Consider the following 22,023-nt stretch of genomic DNA (forward strand, 5'->3'; position numbering starts at 1 on the left):
TAGCAAGTTCATAGGAAATTAAAACTACTTATTAACTTCAAGTGCCTAATTAATCACTTCTTGCAAAAAATAACTTGGAAATAGCATTCTACATACCAAGCCATCCTCACATGAACAAATGACTTCCCATTAAGCAATATAACTCCACTATCTAAATGTAGTATGCTGATCAACCTTGATGATTTCCCTTTGCAAAAGATTTTGAGTCATCAGAGCAAAACACCAATTGGAAAATCAAGAACCCAATCCTAACCAAGCAACTTAATGACATTTTGAGGCAGGTTTCTCAGCCAAAGCAACATTAAATTGGTAGTTAGCATAAATCAATTGCTCAAAACAACTATTTAAGAAGATAGTCTTAAAGCAAGATGACCTCTTGCATGAGATGTACAAAAGTCTTATCACTATCTAAATTCATCTCAGGACTTTAAGGCCCTATTGGCATACTTGATTCTAAACCACACACCATTGTTACTATTGTTGCTAATTTCAATGAAGCCTTACTTCTTATTGTCCAAAAAGAAGGATTAAAGAATTAGACGCATTGGAAAGAATTAGACGCATTGGCAAACCGAGTGGAGCCTTTTTCATAGGTGGTTGCCCATCTATTTGAAAGTGGCTTTACAAGTTCGTTTTTAGAAAGTTGATGAGAAACATAAGTACAATTGAAGGATGCATTTGATGCCACTTGGATGAAAAGGGCATTTAAGGAATGAGATAAAACAAGTATAGTAAGATAAATGTATGACTTTGGATCTTAGAGCTCATCTGACAGTGAATATGGGTCATATATGCGTCATTGAGATTAATGTGGCATTGAGCATTTATTTTTGTTCAAATTTACTAAAATTCAAATCTAAGGTCCAAAATCTATATATTTTCCAAGCACAACCTTGCACATTTCCTTTCTCATGAGATCAATAAATAAAGATTGTTCATTTGTTCATTCATAGTTACAGCAACAAATTAAGCATTTAAGCATTTCATAAGTAACTATTGAAGTATTTTAAGTGATTAAGAATGTGTATGAATAGCTCTAAACAAAGTTTTTATTTGGTCTACAATGTTATAGAAAGTAACTAAAGATTCTTTGAGTACTCTTTTGTTTTGTTTTCAATTTCTTCATTACAATAAATTCAAAACTAAAAGGAAGGATTAGACTCTTGCCAAATGTAGGCATGATTTGGCCAAAAATATTCATTCAAGCTTAAATCTTGATTTATTAAATTTCAAACTGCAATTAAATCAATTTAATCAATGAATCAAACCTCTTGGTTAACTAATAATTTGGGTTTACAATCTATGACTTTGTGATTTTCAATTTTTTTTAATGCTACCTCTATTATTTATTTTATCTTTTGCAATTATGAAACTTTAACTAATGTCAAAAAAGAATTGAGAAAAAAGATAATGGTTTGACATTATAGTAAATATATATAAAGAAGATCTTTTATCTTTCTTTTTAATAAAAAAATATTATCTCCTTCCCACCCATTAATCTTTTAAGCCATCAAATCTTAACAATAAAAACAATGATATGATAGAATTTTTTTTTTTTTTCTAAAAATGTGGGAATTACAATTTAGTTTATTTCATTTCCTTTTTCGGTGGAGATAAAAGGAAAGTTAATATTAAAAATTCTAATAAAGCAATTGAAAAATGAAAGTGAGAGAAGCGATCTTCGTTCGTTCATTCTTTCTTTCTTTTTAAATAATATATTTAAAGTTTACAAGATGATTGGAAGATACGCTATTACTACTTGAATGGAATAATAATGTGACTAATGATTTTCCTTCGTTGAATAATTGAGTTCACAATAAGGTTAAAATATTAAGGACGCGACCTCAATCAGTTAATCTAATGTAATTAGTGAAAGATTTCTTTTATCTAATCTAAGCAACGCTAAAATTGACAAGTAAAAAATTTAAAGGTTTTGAGAAAACTAGTTAAGTAGATAGTTGACTAATAATATTATATATATATATATATATATATATATATATATAATATTAGATTCTTTGAGTACTTTTTTGTTTTCTTCGCAACTTTTTCATTAAAAAATAAATTTTAAAATATAAAGAAGATTAAACTATAATAAGACATTGACATGATTTGGATAAAGATTTTAACTTGAGCATAAATTTTGATTTAAACTGTATTTACGAGCATAAATTTTGCACTTTAGATTTAGATTTGAGTGGATTTTGATAAATTTTAATACAATTTTATGTTATATTTTATCCAAATGTAATATAAATTCAAATTTAAGATCTCCACAAATATAAAGTTAGTCAATTTCAAATTATAACTAAATCAATTTAATCAATGAATCAAATCTCTCGATTAACTAACAATTTGGATTGAAGGCCATTACTTTGTATTTGTGTTTTTTATGCTAGACGCTATTGTTTGTGCTATTACAAGAGTTTTACTAAAGTTAAAAAGGAATTGACAAAAAGAAGGTAAGTGGTTTGACATTCTAGGACCTAAATAAAAAAAAAAGTGATAAAAAAGAAGAAGAAAGCTCTTATTTTTTTCCCCTTTTTAAAATATTGTCAATCTACCATTCATTGACCATTGAAGCTAGCAAATCAATATCAAAAGATTTTGTAGCATTATTTTTATTTCTTTGATATGAGAAAGTAGAAAGGAAGTTAGGGTTTGTTTGGATCAATAATTTTATTTAAAAAGAAGAAATAAAAGGAATTAAGAAGAAAATTTATTTTCTCTTATATTTTCCTTTGTTTGGAGTTTGAAAAATATTGGAGAAAGAAAGAAAAATAAGAAGGATAGGAAAGTGAGAAAGAAAATATAAAATATATTAAATAAATGAACAAAATTTTAATTTTAGACATCCTTAACAGTTGTTTTTTTTTAATTTTTAATCATATTAAAATAATTTTTATTTTAAATGCATGATATATAGAGAAAATGTAGTGAAAAATTAATTTCCTTCTTATTTTTCTTTTCTTTCATTTTTCCAAAGGGTTATCCAAATTGGCCGTTAAAGGTGCAAGTGAAATTTGAAAAATATTAGGAAAAAGAAAGAAAAATATCAGGAAATCCGTATTTTCATATTTGGGTATTAAGGAAAGTGAGAAGAAACTAGAAAAAAATATATTAAATTTATGAACAAAATTTTGATTCTACACATCACTAATATTAAATTTTTCTTAATTTTTAGTCACATAAGAATAAAATTTCATTTTGATAGTATTTAGGATATGCTCATATCTAAGATTTTGCTTAGGGAAAGGGAAAAAAAAAAAGAAAATAAGAAAGAAATTCATTTTTCTTTGTATTTTTCCTTCTCTTTTAAATACTATCAAAAATAAAAATATATTTTAGTATGACTAAAAATTAAGAAAAATTAAATATTAATGATGTGTAAAATTAAAATTTTGTTCATAAAATTGATATATTTTTTATCTTCTTTTTCATTTTCCTTGATAACCAAAGATAAAAAATATAAACTCGCTAACATTTTTCTTTTTTTTCCCTAATATTTTTAGAATTTCAAAACAAAGGCTTAATAAAAAAAATTAAATAAATAATTGAAAAATCAAAAGAGGAGACAAAAGATCTTTCTCTTTTTCTTTTTCTTTTTCTTTTTCTTTTTCTAATAATAAATTTAGAATAATAATTTACTTTTTTCACCTAAATAAAAAAAAACAAGTTGCTATTTTTTTAAACAAATAAAATATGACAATAAATTTTGATATAAATTTATTTAAATTAACTTTTTTTTTTACAGGCATGATGATTAAAATAACAACACAACATTTAAAAAATTCCTATTCTTCACTAATGTTTTTGCCAATTGGGCACCACCACAGGGCTTTGACAAATGACAAGTAGTAAGTAATACGCGCACAATGGAGTGGATGTGACAAAAGATGGAGTGAAAGTATAAACTTATTTGCCCGGGAGGCCACTGTCGGAGAAGCAGTGCCAGCCACGAAGCCTGAATAATTTAAAATGGGAAGAGAGAGAGAGAGGGAGAGAGAGAGCGTTAGATCGTACAGATTCTGCACCTTCCTTCGTTACACAATACTCGCTTATTCTTGTGAATGGTTGAGACCCAATGCCCGCATGAATTCATCTTCTTCATTCGTCGTTTTCATCTGAAAATTGTTCTACACCTTTCTTCCAATTCTTCCGTTCTTGTAAATTCTAGTGTACCTCAACCATGGATGAATTTGGCACCTTGACAGAAAGTTTTGGGCTCAAACCTCAGGGCAAATCGGCTCCAATGGCTGCATCCAAGGGAGCTCGAAGTTTCGGTGCCAATTCGTCACGATCGGTCCCTAATTCGTCCCCGATTGGTGGGTCTTTTAACGGCGATTACGATGGGTTTTTTCCGTCCACCACCAGTCGGCAACCCCAAAATTTTGGCGGTTTGGATGATTACGACGATGTATTTGGGGGACCCTTTAAGCAGACGAAGTCGCCGGATGGTCGTAGTGGGGGTTCTTCTTTCAATTACGATTCCATATTTGGGGGTTCAAATGATTCGGCATCAAAGTCTTCATCTTTGCCCTACGATGATGGTATATTTGATTCAGTGCCAGGGTTCAGGAAGAGCTCGGCATCGGTCAAGAACGATGACTTTTTTGCTTCTATGACGTCGCCTCCAACGTCTAATTTGCAAGTTGATGACCTGTTGGGGAATTTCAATAAAATGGGGTCGGAATTGAATGGTTTGAGTAGAAAAAATTCTGGAGAAGCAAAGAAGACTGCAGCTGGTTTTGACGATCTCATATCCGGGTTTGGTGGAAGCAGTGCCCTAAAGAATGGGTATGCAGTGAATTGCAAATTGATTGGTGATTTTGATTAATTTTATTATTTGAATGCCAATAATTTAGCTGCAAACTTCTCTTACAGTGCATCATGTTTTTTTTTTCAGTGCAAATCAACAACAACAAAACCAAGCCTTAGTCCCACTAGGTGGGGTCGGCTATATGAATCATTTTCCGCCAATTTATGTGAATCAATGGAGATATTTAACATTTTGGAAAATAGAATATTTGGACATTCTTTTCAATAGATGGGGACACATTACAGAGTTGTTCTCTTTTAATCATTTACTTGACTAGTATTTCACATGAAGTCATAGTGAGAACATGAAAATTTTACAAACAGCTAGAGAAATTTGGTTGATTGAACCATTGAAATGTTAATGCAAAAATTGAAAAAAGAAAAGTGAAGCTATCAGTATTTGGCAAGATTTGGAAATATAGGTTAGTTCAATTCAGGATAGGTAACTATTATTTGTTGATCATTCTCTATTGACAGAATCTGTTTATTTTATTTTTAATGTCTTTGAACATTAAAATTGGTTATACGTGTGTGAGTATACTTTGTTAATACATGCAGTGCTCTTAGTTTGAGACTGGAAGAGACAAAGATATGCTCTCTAATACTAACTATTGTACCAAACATTAAAAAAAAAAAAAAAGCACTGATCCAACTTTATGCTGGCTGGAAGTGGGCAAAAGTACGGGGTTCACAGGAACTTAGACTAATTTTGAGTTGGGATTGATTGAAAATTTAAAACTATAATTGTCTTAACAGGTGCCGTTACTGTCTCTCTTTCCATCACATCTTCATTGAATTTAATCACTATATATTCAAGTTGGTTACTTTAGTATGATGTGACTTTATGGAGATTATTGGGGAATATGTAGTGGTTCGCATCCCCTTTGTGCAAATGACTTCATCATTAGACAATTACTATCTAACATCTGACATTTGATTGTGGGCAAATGTGTGAGTGAATTAAATAAATAGATTGGTGGAAAATAGTCTTAATTTAGTGATACCTACAACATGAAGCCATTGCAAGTGATTCTTTCTTACAATTTAGAGTAGATATTGTTGGTGCATTATGACAAATGTATTAAGTTCTTGCTAACTAACACCCCACATTTGCACTGTTATCTTCAATGTACCATGATCGTGGGCTAAACAAAAGTGAACGAAGTCCCACCAAGTGGGGTTGGCTACATAATTCTCTTCCACCAATTTACATGATCTTGGGAAATTTCTTTCGACAATTGGAGGGCTATTAAATCCTTATTATCTCAATCTTCGTGTGTCCAAACCCATCTCATTTTCCTCTACCTTATTTATTCATTCCTTAATTTATCTTTTGATGTCATACCACATCCATCATAGCATTCTCATCTTGACAACTTTGACTTTGGATTTGTTGTTCCTTAGTTGCCTAACATGTAGATTCATATAGCATTGTCAGTCTTATAACCATTTTATAGATTTTTTTTTCATTTTTTTAAATTTTAACTTTAAATGTAATGTACGATCAAGCAACACATACAAAGCACTTCTCCATTTTACCTGACGTGCTTTAACTCTATTTATTTCATCTTCTTCACCTTGCATAATCGATCCAAAAGTATTGAAATCTACTAATGCTGTTAATTTCTTGACTGTCAAGCTATACTTTTATCTCCAATATTCTGCCTATTATGACTCAAATTACATTTCATATTGTGTCTTATTTCGACATATCTTAAAACCTCTACATTCTAAGGCTTCTCTCCGTAATTCTTACTTAGATTCTAGTTTCATCAATCATGACAATATCATTTGCAGACAACGTACACCACGGAACCTAGTAAGCTCATCCATCACTAAAGCCAAAAAGAAAAGGGCCCAAAGTAGACACTTGATGTATACCTATTTCATTGGAAATTTCCTTACTCTTAAAACTGTTGTCCTAATGATACATTCCTACTGCATGCTCCCTTTCTTCTAGGATCTACCATAAAACTTCCCTAAGCATTTGTACAAAGTCAATAAAAATCATGTGTAAGTCCCTCTTCTTTTCCCTAAGCTTTTTCACTAATCTCCTTAATATATAGCTTCTATAGTTGATCTCCTACGCATAATATCAAACTGATTTTTTGCAACCTCGTTCCTAACCTTGTCTTTGCTCAATTACCCTTTCATAAAGTCTCATTGAGTGATTCATAATTTTAATTTCACGACGGTTATTGCAATTTTGAATATCTCCTTTGTTTAACTTCGACTCTAATTTTGCAAATAAATTTGAAATTTTGAGCCTTTTCCTTGTTTGTTAGTTCTAAGTTTAAGCTACTTGGTTTTCATTAAATAGTTTATTAAAGTAACTTTTCACCTTTATTTTATATCTTCTTCTTTAATCAAAACACCATCATCCTCATTTTTAATACACTTTATATTGCCTAAGTCCTTGCTCTTTCTTTCTCTAGCTCTTGCAATCTTAGATATGCTTCTTCCCCTTCTTTTTTATAGCCATACAGATTATCATATGCTTTATGTTTAGTATGAGGCCTTTTTGCATCTTTTCCTGCCTATTTATGCTTTTTAAAATTTTCTGTTTCTGTATTTTTTGCCATGTTTTAAACAAAATTCTTTTTCTCTTCACAACTTTTGGGCATCTTGATCCCATGTTCAATTATCTTTACTACCCAAGAATCTTCCTCTTGATTTACTTGAAATCTCTTTTGTTATCTTTTTAATAAAGCTAGCTATAGAGTGTTGGTGTCTACGCTATCTCCTGTTGTCCAATCACCATATTTAACCATTTTATCTTTAAATCTTAATATATTTTCTCCCTTTACGTTCCACCACCTAGTTCTCTTGCATTGTTTTACGTTACCTTTTATCTTCCATTTTTTAATGAAGATATCTAACGCTAAGACTCTATGTTGCGCAGCTAAACATTCACCTAGGATGACATTACAATTCTTGCATGATAAACAACCTACTCTTCTAGTTTTAAAAAAAAATGTATATATCTAGTTGAGCTTTATTTCCTAATTTTATCTACAATGCGGCACAATGCTAAACTTTTCTCTGAAATTTTGCATTCTCATTGAGAATAACCCCATCCCCCCAATTTGTGTGTATATATATATATATATATATATATAACAAAGGGAGTAAACTGGCATTGACAACCATGGGGGTGGTCTTTAACTCTCTTTCTTATCTAGGCGTTTCACCATAGGGCATTCATGTGTTGTAGCTTCTTTGGATTTGATAGTAGATAGGATTTGTACACAATTGAACTATTTGATAAGAGCTTTTTTTTTTCCCCTCAATGGTCATGTTACATTTGTTTAGTCATCTTCTAACAGTCACTTCTTTAATTTGTCCTCATTTAGATTGTCTATTAGGTAGCTATTAGGTTGGGGAAGTTTATTAGGGATACAACTTTGTACAGTTAAGAGGACATGAAGCATGATTATTTTTGGTTAGTTGGGAGCGTTCTTGTAAGTATTGAGAGGGGGGGGGGGGGGGGGACGTGGGCCTTGGTAATTTGGTGTACAAGAACATGGCACTGGCACTCATTGGGGTAATAGTTATCATATTTTCATTCAAAGTGTGAGTCTCTTTAGCTTAAGGTGATTCAAAGTATAGTATATCCCTCAAAAAGGGGGGGGGGGGGGACAAAGATTAAAGAATGGATGCTAAGGCATCATATGTTCTTCCTCCGTTTCTTCCAATTTTGGGAGGTATGTGGAAGGGGGTATTTTTTTTTTTTTTTTCCTTAAGAATTTCCTCTTTTGTCATCTCTAATAATAAAAATTCTCTTCTTTATGGTTTCTATAATCTTAATCGATCATCATTTTTTCATAATTCTTAGAGCAGGGAGGCAGGGGATCTTATTTATTTGTTTGTTATCCTTGATTCTAGTCACGTGTCCATGCATGCTTGCGTGTGTGTATGCGTTTTTTTTCCCCCTGTTTTTTCTCCCTTGTTTAAGATCTTGATTCAAATAATCATTGTCAGATCATATTTGGAAGGCTAAAGTGTCTGCTATGCTTTAACACAAAATTCTATCTGGGCTAACCCTAAACACTGCGTGAGAAACCGCCAAACCCTAATTGCCCCCTCTTCCAACCCAATTTTTTTCATTTGATCCATTTTCATCCTTTTTAGCCATTTTTGTAGTTTAGGGTGGTTCGATATGGTATGGAACAATTTGGAGAGGTATTGGGCTTTTTGCATGAAAATAAAGAAATCCTCTATCTAGTTAAGGCTTTCCCCTTTTCTTGTTGTTTTTAACCTCTCTAGAAATTTCTAGAATTTTGGATGTTTTTTTAGGCCCTACTTTTGATTTTTCTTTAATTTTGAAAAATTTTAAAAAATTTCACAAAAAAGAATAATTAGTTGGTGCATGGATGCTTGGGCCAGCATATGGCCACTTACATGTGCCCATTCGCGAGCATGTGTCCATTGAACACCAAAACATTGTCGTTCCACTAAACATAAAATGAAAAATATAATAATAAAACAGGAGCCTCAATGGCATTGTTTCACCCCTATTGTCTTAAACCTTCCTTCCCTACTATCTTTCCCATCCGATTAGCCATTTTCCAATGATAATTTGCCATTTTCCCTTGCATTGTGCCTCATCCCGTTCACTAACACATTTGATGTAACGCCCCGACCCTCTAAGTGTGCCCGGAGTGCTACTAATCCATTCATTTACCTGCTAACCGACATTCTAATCTCATTTATGCAGCGGAAAATATAAATATAATCTTCCAACAATATAATAGCAGAGTTTTCTACTTCTATCTATATACCAAAATCAACTTTTCATCCACCTGTAATCACATACATACGCATCTCCAAAAATATAATCCACGACTTCCAGTATTCACAATCATCTATTTCTCAGAAGACTTAAAACATGAAACATAAAACATAAAATTTATACATTCCCAAAAGTATCATCAGAAATTATACCCTTTCTGTTACTATATCCCAAAATGATATAACAACCTTGAGCCCTCTAAGCTCGATCTCATGGAGGTCCTGAAAAAGATAATTTTGTAATCGAGTGAGATACATCTTAGTAAGGGAAGAAACAGTATATTAAATTAGCGTGTGGTCAACATGAGATTTAAAAATAACATATTTATATCATTTGCAAACCATTAGCATAAATTCTGAAATCATTTCCTGAGCCTAATCAAACACATGTAAGGTATTTTACCCATGAGATTACCTAAGGATAGGAGAGAGTACCCGCCCATACAAGTGGCACCCATCTGCTCTGATACATTAGGCAACCCAAAGGTCACAGTTGAAGCATATCAGGGCACTCACCTTACTTAGTAAACCCTCCAGTGATAGATTAATCTCGTACTCACACAGTTCATACAAAAGTTTACCAGCGAAAGCCCCGAGGATAGAGAAATCTACCCACCCATACAAATAGTTTCCCCCTGCCCTAGTATGTTATACAACCTACTGCTACATCAGATACTTACCAGCGCACTCGTGTTTCTCAGCAAGCCTTCGGACGAAGAGTCTGCCCTGCCCAAACGTAACATGTTCTACTGGCATAAATACTGATAATACCACAATACATTATTCTGTCTGTCATTTCTCTGTAATTCTCATCTGTTCATGTTTTCAGCTTTGTTATTTCGTAGCGTTTCACTTTACGTGGCTCTTTCCCATTTTATGTTGTTTACATTTCATATTTCATTTTCGTTTCATTCATTTCCATTTTCATTTCATTTCATCACATATCTAGCATCTTTCAACTATTTTACTCGGCATCTTTCTGTTGTTTTACTCAACATTTTTCAGCTGTTTTACATGGTTGCATTAACACTCACATGCAACGTGTTTCATATAACATTTTCATACTCAGTTCATTTCTTGTATATCCTACATCTCATACATATAACATAATTCCACACAGAATTCCTATTTACTCATGTCACACTATTTAGCAGTAAAATTCATATATATTCCTTGTAAAATAAGTCAACCTACATTTAACATTTATATAGTGAAAATATATCTTTCATTTCTTACACATTTATCCTCAAAATATCTTTCACTTTTATCAGTTCATTTTCACTTATACATATCTAATAAATAGCCCTAAGCTCAGAAAACATAATTTAAACGGTTGACATTTTAAACCCACACAAAAACATATATAAGTGTATATATATATATATATATATATATATATATATATATATATATATATATATATATAAATAACATATTTCATTTTTCAATTAATTCATAAAAATCTGATTTAATATATATTTTTCCCTTACCTAGTTTCTTGAACTACACCAACAGGGACCTCGAAAAGATACCTGCGGTGCTTACCCTAACGCTGAATAAAAAATCTTAGTTCCATTAAATCAATCCTAATAAAAATACTATTTTAATATTTCCTAGGCCTATAAATTCTAAATAAATAATTATACTCTCAAATATAACCAATTTACTTAATTCCCCAAATCCCACTCTTGCTTTGGAGTGATGCCTAGGAAACCTAAATTGAAAATTTATTCCGGCTAAAATGACGATGATCGCGACTAGGACCCCGTGGTGGTACCCGATCGTCGATTTAGCGACAGATTTAAGGAGAAAATGAGAAAATAGGGAAATGTTACCTTATCCTAGAAATGGTGCTTACATTGCTCCCACGACAAATCACTCAGGTAGAAATGTCGGTGGCGTAGTTAGGAACCCAACGATATCTTCCGTTTCCCGAACGGCCAAATATCCGCCGAGAAATGAGGAAAAAGAGAGACGGAGACAGAGGAGAGACGTTGGGGGGGGGGGGGTGCAGTTCTCTGAGAGAATTTCCTTCCTCAAGGATCTTATCCTTCAGTTTACAATTCTGATATATATATAATCTTATATTATATTATATAATTTAATTAATAATAATTATTTAATTAATTTAATTTTTAATTAATTTTTTAATTTTAATTTTAATTTTTTAAATTTTATTTATTTATTTTGGATCACTACATTTGACCCCTTTCCTTTTTGGCACATTAGACCCATTCCCCTTTTTCTTTTTCTTTCCTCCTTCCCAAACACCACCCTCATCCATGAAATTTTTCCTAAGTATCACCATTCGAGCCCATGATGGCCTCATTCTCCATGCCACCTTGCTACTTTTTCTATTGGCTACTCTCTCTCTCTCTCTCTCTCTATAAGTCTTGCTCTCTCGCTCTTTTCTCCCACTCTCACTTCCAACAGTTAATTGAGCCCATAAATATTAGAGACCACCTCAATCTGAGAGCCTCCCTGCTATAAGATTTCCCTCTCTCTCTCTCTCTTTCTCACACACACACACACACACACATTCATTGTGTGTGTGTGTGCAAAGCGTGTGTATGGGTGATGTGAGAGTGCCTATATGTTTGCATGATGGGTAGTGGTGAATGAATGTGAAATGTATGCATATGATGCACATAGGAGCATATGCATGTATTGGTATATGAAAAATGGATAGGGTTATGGGTCTATAACATCACGAGCTCATATGGCAACTCAGGTGAGGAGAAGAGGGGCTGTGAGTCCCATTCACTCACCTCTCATATGATGCCACTGCCACACATGACCCATAGCATTACTCATGCCTAGATGTGAGCTTGTATATATGTGGCCCACGTATGAATGCATGGTTTTGCATGTAGAGGCGTGTGATAGTGTGCATATGTGCATATATTAGTATGTGCACGCACGTGTAGGGTAGTGCATATGTGTTATGCATGTGAGCATGTATGTTTGTAAAAGTGCATTTGATGTGGATTCATAATGTTTGTTGTAATGTATGCATGTTTTGTTAGTGGAGGTGTATGAGTGCATGCATATGAGCATGCATATATGGTGTATCTGTGTATATGAACATGCATGTGCATGATTTTGCATGGGTGGACATATGTGAGTATATGTGCATAGAGTGTACGTATTTGTTTGCACGCATGCAAGTGTGTATATGTGCATGGATGAGTGTGTGGATTATTCCTTGTGTGTGAGTTATTCCTTGTGTGTGAGTTTACACATGTGAATGTTAATGCATGCATGTGCACATGCATGCATCAGTTTGCATGCATGGAAGCATGTGTGTTAGTGCTTGCAAATTTGATGTATTAGTGAGTGTATATGTGTGTATATGAAGATGGACATGCATGCACGTGAACGTGTGTGCATGGATATGGTTTTTGCATGCATGCATGCATTTTTTGGTATGTTTGTACATGTGAGTTTGCATTTGTGAATGTTGATGTGCATATTTATGTTTAATTAATATCATGATTCTTAACGTTGCTATTATCATTGTTGTTGTCATTTTTGGTGATGTTATTGTTGTTATGAAGAAAATACTAAAAATATTTCCATTCCCTAAAATGTTTATCACTACTATTTTTATTCTGTTTTTTTCAAACCACCCCCCCCCTTCCCCAAAAAAAAAAGTTTAAAAATTGTTGGAAACCTAAAAAATGAGACTAAGATTTTAAACTGTTGAATGCTTTTGCATGTCATTTTGCATCCATCCTTCATTTTAGCATCTTTTGCATATGAGAAAACCCTAATGATAGGAGAATTAGGAATAGGGTATCTAGACTTCATCTACTTTATTCTAAGGCTAGCACAATGACTTAGAATTATCTCAGTGATTGTATTAGGTAGTTAGTGGTACAGTTTGCGTGATATTCACACTTTCTTTGCCTTTTGCATGATTACTGTATTTTCTTTTTTGAATTGGTATAATTTGCATGATATTTGTACTTTCTTTCTTGTTTGCCTGATTATTGCATTTATTTCTTTTTTTAATTGTAATTATATAATCAATCCAACAATGGAACTTGAAAGCAGGGCAATGGCATCCTTTCAAGACTCTCAAGGTGCAAGCAATCTCTGCAATAGTGGGGTTGTGCAATATTTAAAGGCTGATAATTGAATAAACATGGAAGAGCTACGAGTCTTGATTGATTTAGTTCTAAAGTTAATAATTGACTAATCAAGTAGCATTCATGGAGCAGTTGTGTAGGGACGTTGATGCCTTCCCCTCGAATGACCGTACTCTCGAACTTTATGCTGGTTACATAGACTAACACTATTGGTTCATGGTTCTGACCTAGGGTTAGTTTAGAGACTAAGAAACCAAGAGAAATTAGGTGATCTAGCCACACTTAGGAAAATAAGTTAAATAACAGGTTCCTGTCGACTTTTCTGAATATTTATAAACCTTTAATCTCATTCCATCACTTGCTTGGCCGCCATCTCGGTCGAGGTGGTTCAGTTTGGCCTCGACTTGGGACGCATCGACACTATGATTAAGAATTTTGTTTTGCAGTGGTCCTTAGTAAAATTGGCACCAATAGTTTGTTGCGGATTTGGATACCCAAGATGGCTTGTTTCATGACATTTATTTTATGTGCTGCAACAGCAATGAGATGATGATGGATCTTTTCTTGCACTGTACTCTCCCAAGAATGTTTGGAATAATCTTTCTCGTATTTCTGGAGAGCAGTGGGCCTATCCAGAGAAAAATGCATTTTAATATTTCTATTCCTTTTTTTGGTTTGCTTATGTATTTGGAGGATAGGAAAGCCCTAGGTGGCTGGGGTTGGGGAGGTGGACCTTGGTCTATTGGTGTAGAAGAACGTCACATTGATAGGATAATAGGTATGGTATGGTATTTTTGTTTAGAGCATGAGTTTCTCTTGCACAAGGCGATTCAAAGTGTAACATCCAAAAAAAAAAAAAGGAAAGAAAAGAAAAGAATGGGATGCTAAGACCAGAGTCGGGCCTTAGGAATTTATGTCATAGGTTCTGTCTCTGTTTCTTCCAATTTCAGAAGGTATGTGGAAAGGGATATTTCTTTTTTCTCAAGAATTTCCTCATCTTCATCATCTCTTGTGTTAAAGATTCTCTTATTCCTGTTTCTACAGTCTTGGTGCATCATTATAAAAAAATCTTCAATTTTTTTTATAGAAATTTCATAATAAGGAGCAAGAGGATCTTATTTCTTTGCTTGATGTTCTTGATTCTAGTCACCCATCCATGTTTTTTTTTTTTTTTCCTTGTTTGGGATACTAGTTCAAATATTTCCTGTCAAATAATATTTGGGAGGCTAAAGTGTCTTCTGTGATAGAGGCTTTTATTTGTGGCGGTCCTTAGTAAAATTGGCACCAATAGTCTGTTGCAGATTTTGAGACCCATGGCTTTTCCCTATGTTTCTATTTTGATGGAGAGGAATGGTTTGATCATTAGATATTGTAAAAGCTTGATATGCATTGTTGCTCCACAACCTAATTTTTTAAGCTTTTAGGTAAAGTTAATCTAACATGGTATTAGAGCTAGTTACTAAGAGTTCTAGGTTCTAGTCTTATTGTCCACATTTATTGTTTGGTGTTTAAAATTATTATATTCCCTGCAGTGGATGTTATCGTTTTTTTATCTTTCCACATGCCATCGGGCTGCATGTGGGGGTAGTGTTGAAGCTTGATATGTATTGTTGGCCCACAACCTAATAGCTTTTGCTTTTAGGTATAGTGGTAATTTAACAGCATGGTCTTAAATTTCCACGAAATTGTCAAAATTTTTGTCGAAATTTCTGATTTCCGTCAGTCAATTTTCATTTTACATAATTTCCGGCGAAATTTCAACGTATCGTTCAAAATTTATTGAAATCTCAAAATTTTAGCAAAACTTGTCGAAATTTTAACTATAGAACAAAATTTCCTCCTAATTCAAATGAGAGATTTAGCAGCGAAGTGAAATTTCTCTCTTAATTTATGTTTTTTTTTTGGTTGAACCAAAAAGATTATTACAAAGGATTTTGAAATTATATGGAAAAATAAACTTGCAACAACATTTTTTATCTAAGCATTCATGTCTAAATTATCCCTTTTTTTTTTTGTTTGGAAAATGTTAACCTTCATATGAACCAAACGGGAAACTATACAGACACAGACCCAAAACTTTACAACACTACTACTCTATTGTTATATCTTCTAATATCTACAATAGCCTTGTTAATCAAACTAATTAGACCCTCATTACTTCTAAAGATTATATCATTCCTAAGTTTCCTCAAAAATATATGGTGGCTGCCCATATTGTGTTGACCTTTTGTCTCAAACAACCACACGTCCCTTCAATCCAATTTAAAATATCCTCCCAATTATGGCTTCTGGTAGTCAAGGTGATTCCCTCCAAAGAATTCTCCCAAATAATCTTCCCAACTATACATTGGAAGAATAGATGATCTCTAGTCTCCATGTGGTTCTTACATAGAACACAATTTACATTAGTTATGTTGTTGCAGGAAAGAATTTTATCCCTAGTTGAAAGGCTGTGCAATGCTGCCAACCAGCAGATCAAAGAGTGCCTCGACTGAGCTTGCTTAAACCAGCCTACGTTGCTCAGCTCACTATCTGTCCCCTTTATCTTATGGCTTCCCAAGCTGATCTGAAACTGAAATCATCATTTAATCCCCCTTCCCAACTTAATTTATCTGTAGTACCACTGAGGGGGTGAAAGCTTATCTTCTGAATCAAGTTTGCGGAGCAGCTCCTTATTCTCACAATCGAAGTTCTATTTAGACAGAAACATCAGACTGCTGCTAACATACCATGGCCCATTCCCAAGTACCCACTTCATCTCTTCTCTCTTGTTGAATCTGAAGATGTATGTTCTCAACGGCAAGTAGAAGATTTCAATACCTTGGAACCTTTTCCAAATTTTCTCAATAATGGACTTCACATACAAGAATGGTAGGGCTTTACCAAGAAAATGCCCTATAAGTGAGCCACTCCATTTCTTTTTACCAATTTCAAAGACTTCAGGAGGTGGAGCAACGTGGGTCTTACCTTCGTGGAACTTAGGTTTGAAGAACTCCAAATCAAGGCTTCTTCCCAACGAAATAGAGAAAAGGTTACTCCATTTCGTGATCTCCCTTGCTTCCCGCCCTCTAGGACCCTGTTGCTAATCGAACAACCTCCTCACATTGATCCCTAGTTTGTTGGCTTGAGGAGCAAGACCCACAAACACCTTCCTCCTTCATCCGCGATTCACCGACTGAGCAAGGCCAAGATTAGTCAGAAGACTGATGCCGAACAAGGGAGATCTTTGCAACGATCAAGTGGGGGATCTTGCAGATCTTTGGTGGAGAAACCAATCGACGCACGACAGCATCGACTGCATATCCTGTGCCGAGAGGAAACACCAACTCCCTTTCCTGTTCTAACTCCGTATTCCTAAATTATCATTATTTGTATAATAAATAATATTTAAATGATTTAGGAATTTCATTTGCATTAACTAAATAATTTTAATGCACATTATCTTATACACAAATTATATTACAACTTTTCCACCTCATACACAACATAGATTTATTTAATTTTTAATATATTAGTCCTAAAACCTATGTTATTACGTCTATTAACCATTTCTAAAATTTCATAAAAGGATTCCATGATTTACTACTGATTTCCATTAATTTTTCAAATCAAAATCAAAATTGACATTGGAATTGAAATTTTCGTCAAAATTTCCATACTTTCGGAGCTTTGAAATTTGAGTCAAAATCAAAATTTAAGACCTTGTCTGACAGATATTTCTACATCTTTTTTGGTTTACTTTGTATTTTTTTGGAGGATAACTTATTCTCATGTTTTATGTTCTTTCTTCCTTCCTAATGTGCCTATGTCTTCTTTATTTAAAAGAAGAAAAAACCAATGTCCAATTCTCTTGCTTCTAAGCATTAAACTAATATTATGGAGGGTCTAATAATTGATAAGCGCCACACCACTTGAACTTATTGTCTGTTTCATTGTTGTAAGAAACATAAGTAAGATAAAGAAAATAATTTTATGCTACATTTTCTTGGTTTCCCAAGGATGGAGACTTTCCTCAATTAAGCCAAATGATTGTATTGAGCTTTAGGAGAGTTGCCTTTTTGTGGTTCTTGTGTCAAAAATATTTTAAAATATAAGGTTAATAACCTAGGAATCATGGGTATGGATATTGGAACCCAAGTAGGTACACAAGAGGACATGGCAATGTGTGCAAATCTATATAACTACATAGTTATATTGTGTATGAAGTATACCGTACATGTTAGTGAAGTCCTTTGAGATGGTTGCTTTGTAACCTGATGTGTTAAATAAACTTAAAACTGAAGCTTTTAATCTTTGTTTTTTTATTTTGAAAGAAAATCTTGAAGTAATTCACGTATAGAAATTTATAGATGCAGTTTCTTGATGTGAATGAGAGGCAGTGTTACATATAAGTAATGGGTTGTAATGGAGATTGTTGAGAGAGGAGAACTGGTGATGTAGGAGCTCAAGTATAAGTGTCAGGTGGCGGGAGGATGAAATAGGGATGATGCAAAGGTAATCGAGAAATGTCTGTCCTCAATGGATGGTGTAAAAGGATGTCCTTGGTTGTACGGTAGCAGAAATTATGTAAGGCTCTAGAAAGAGAAGCTCTGTGTTAGAGGAAGAAAGTCTCTGGTGAGGATATTGGCCAAAAGATGTGAAATTGGGTCAAGAGGGGCATTTATAATGCTAGAGGTGAGGTTATTATCCAAATGAGGGGAGGTTGTGTATAAGGCTTTGGACAATAGGAAAGAAGGACTCAAATTATCTAATGGCATGGCTACACATGGCCGCAAAGGAAGGGTTACATTTTTTGTGGGTGAGACTTGAGCTGGCTAAGGAAGGGTTAAGGGAGATGGCCACCCTTAATGGGCCCTGATTAAAACCTGCCAAGCCTAATCTGTCTACAACATCTTGGGACCTTGGATTGATTGTGGACCCTGCCATGTATTCTTTGATCAATCCCAAATGCACGAGCGTAGAGGGGCCACCCCCTGCCAAAATTGTAGAATTATAATTTAGTATGGAAATCAATTAATTTTGAACCAAAATCACAATTTATCGCATAATTGGTTAGGGATAAAAAGAATTTCTACAATATTTATGTCTTTCCTCCAGTTAATCGCATTCTGACATGTTTCTGAAGTTTCATGTGAGCAAAATGATTGGTGTTTTCTTTGGTTCTCATAAAAAATGCATGTGTGTTTGTATGTGTTTATGTGTTATTTATGTATTTGGGCATGTATGTATGTATGACATTAACTTCTGCTAAATTAATGCCAGTTCATCAGAAAAAGACCCCTTTGTAGTATTAGAATCATTTTCAGCATCTGAAGAGAAAGTAGAAATGGGGAATGATGAATGGTTGAGCACATCGAAAAGTCCATCATTCAAGAAATCTGATAGCACCTCACCACCATCAAGGATCCGTCCTCTTAGACCACCGCCAGGTTCTATTGGCTCCTTAAATGCAGAAAAGAAGGTTAATGGGGGTTCTTCTTTCCCCAATTATCTTGATGATCTGTACAGTAGTAAGACAGCTGCTGATGCAAATAAGAGCTCGGTTGCTTCATCAATGGATGAACTCGAGGACTTTGCCAGGGGTAGGGTGCAGAATGGTGCTAAGAATCATTCAGATATCCGTTCTAGTGCAAAAGCTGTTCGTGGAGAGGCTGCTGCTACACAAACAAATCGACAAATCAGTGGGGATGATTTTGAATCATTTTTTAGAGCAGGTGTACAAACAAGAAGTACTAGTGCTCCAAGGCCAAGGACTAGAGCTTCGGTGAGAACCTATTGCTAGAAAAGCACTCTCATATTTTTAGTTACTGATGCAACTCTAATAGATCCTATCTTTTGCTGTTTGGCTGTATGTTTCAGGATCCTGTGCTTGATACACTCTTTCAAAAAAGACGAGAGCCTGATGCAGCTCAAAGTACTTCTGCTGAGGCAGCATTCAGAATGAAGAAGGATTCTTTCTTGACAGATATTATTGATGACTTCTCTTTTATGTCTGTAGGTAACTTCACTGCATTATGCAACTTTCATGGACAGCATTTTAAAAGTTGTTATTATTTCTATTTTTATCTTTTGGGGGGGGGGGGGGGGGATTAAATTTCATTTTTTCTTGACATCTTTGATCTTTTTTTCTTTCTTTTTCTTCTTCTTCTCTCTTGTTTGGAGAAGTTGCTGTGTCATCTGTAGAATTTCAGGAAATTGAAGGAGAAAGTGAGGAAAGACGGATAGCCAGATTGAAACGCCATCAGGAGACTAAGGAACGCATGGTATGTGTTTATCCCTTTTGCCATTTGACAACTTGTTTATTTGGACACCGAAAAGGCTTACTATTTTAAGTGGCGTTAACTTGGTGTCTTCTTGATTTTTTATTTATTTATTTGAGGATGATGTGGGGAACATTAGTATAGTTGGAAGAGAATTCCTAATGAATGATATAACCATATAACCATAGAGCAAAACAAAAGTCAGTGTATGGTGTCAGGATAAGATAACAATGAACACCTTTCTTCTAGATCAATTCAGTCACTATAAATTTGAAAATATTTATGCCTACAAATGTATGCAAGGTCTTAAATTTCAATTTTGACTAGAATTTCGAAGCTCCAAAAGTATGAAAAATTTTGATTGAAATTTCGATTTCAATGTCAATTTCGAATTGAAAAAATGATGGAAATTAGTAGTAAAGCATGGAATTCTTTCATGAAACTGTAGAAATGATTAATAGACTTAATTATGTAAGTTTGAGTACCAATATATTATAAATTAAGTACTTCTGTGTTGTGTTTGAGGTGCAATAATTGTATGTTAAATATGACCCAGAAACCACCCAGGGTAGGGCACCTGTTAGGAGAACTGGGGATATTTCTCATGGCCCGGTCTAAGGGGCATATTGGGTAAAAGAGGCACTGTAGTCTGACTTGGACCTAGGCACTTAACTGCCTTCAGTTTGCCCTGTCCACATAGCTGCCCCAGGGGGCTTCCATATTAAGCATATTTGGTTGATATAAATGAAATTAATTTTCCAATTAATATTATTTAACAAATAAAGATAATTTAGACATGAGTGATTAAATATAATGTTGTTGCAAGTTTACTTTTCATATAATTTCAAAAGCCCTTGTTATAATCTTCGGTTTTGATAAAAGAAAAAAAGATAAATTAGAAGGGAAATTTCACTTTGCATCTAAATCTCACATTTTAATTCCAAGGGGATTTCATTCTACAATAGTAAAAATTTCAACAAAATTTCGCTAAAATGTCGAGATTTTGATAAATTTTAGATGATTCCTCGAAATTTCGCAGAAATTAGGTAAGATGGAAATCGGCTGCTATTTCGATTTCAAGGGTGATTGAAAAAGCAGAAATTTTGACGAAATATGCTTGGAACTACTTTTGCCTTGGGTTATGAGCTTTTCTTCCATTTAAAATATTTATCATCATTACACAAGTTAGAAAGTGGTCCAAACAAAAATCATTTGTTCTTAGAGGCATCCTGACAAGAGATTTAGAGCTTTGCTCATTGAGACCTGATTGTCAGATTTGCGACCTAGTTGATTGTTGAGATTCTATTAGTATGCTAATAAGATCAGACTTCTGTTTGACTCTTCAAATGCACAGGCAAAAGCAGTAGCTGACATTAACCAGAGAGACTTTCAAACTCAACAGGAGCAAGAAGAGAGGCATGTAAGTATCTGTAAGTTTGTGGAAGAGTTCTTAATTTGCCAGGATTATGTGGAACTTGATTCTCCTAAATTGCACTATATGCACACACACACACAAGCATATATGGCTATGTGAATGCATACATACTAATTTGTTTCGTTTATACTTGCATATTTGCATTGCATAAGATTTATATCTGACTGCTGCGCACCCCCCCCCCCCCCCCACCCTCTCTTAATATGCATTGATTTCAGAGGATTGCCGAAACTCTGAATACTGAGATAAAACATTGGGCTGCTGGGAAAGAAGGCAATTTGCGCGCACTACTATCATCATTACAACTTGTGCGTTCTTTAAATTTATTTATTTATTCATCTATTGTTGTTTCTTTAATTTTATCATGTAACATTTTGGTACACGTCAAGTCTTTTCTCACCACATTGCTTTTTTGTTTTGTTTTTTATATTTTTTTAATGTTAATTGCTTACCTAGTTTTTATGGGGAATGAAGTTCTGTGTTTGAAATATTCTGTGAACAGGTTACGCATTAACTGCCTTCTTGTTTTAAAATTAAAATTAAAATTAGAAATTTATTAAAATTCTTGGACAATAAATTTAGGTTCGGTAACTTTGATAAAGTGCAATCAACAAAGGTGTACTAAACA

General features: G+C 33.8%; 1 protein-coding gene across 1 annotated transcript in view; it reads left to right on the forward strand.

The window, feature by feature from the left end:
- Window positions 1-3,939: 3,939 nt before the first annotated feature.
- Window positions 3,940-22,023, forward strand: part of LOC131161927 (auxilin-related protein 1) — a 35,663-nt gene continuing 17,579 nt past the window's right edge. The window contains exons 1-6 of the mRNA XM_058117960.1: window positions 3,940-4,797; window positions 18,963-19,464; window positions 19,560-19,698; window positions 19,866-19,963; window positions 21,315-21,380; window positions 21,614-21,703. Of these exons, the coding sequence (XP_057973943.1) occupies window positions 4,190-4,797; window positions 18,963-19,464; window positions 19,560-19,698; window positions 19,866-19,963; window positions 21,315-21,380; window positions 21,614-21,703 (1,503 nt within the window). The 5' untranslated portion in view covers window positions 3,940-4,189. The remainder of the gene's footprint in view (window positions 4,798-18,962; window positions 19,465-19,559; window positions 19,699-19,865; window positions 19,964-21,314; window positions 21,381-21,613; window positions 21,704-22,023) is intronic.

The sequence above is a fragment of the Malania oleifera genome, chromosome 8, assembly GCF_029873635.1.
Source record: "Malania oleifera isolate guangnan ecotype guangnan chromosome 8, ASM2987363v1, whole genome shotgun sequence".
Taxonomy (NCBI): domain Eukaryota; kingdom Viridiplantae; phylum Streptophyta; class Magnoliopsida; order Santalales; family Ximeniaceae; genus Malania; species Malania oleifera.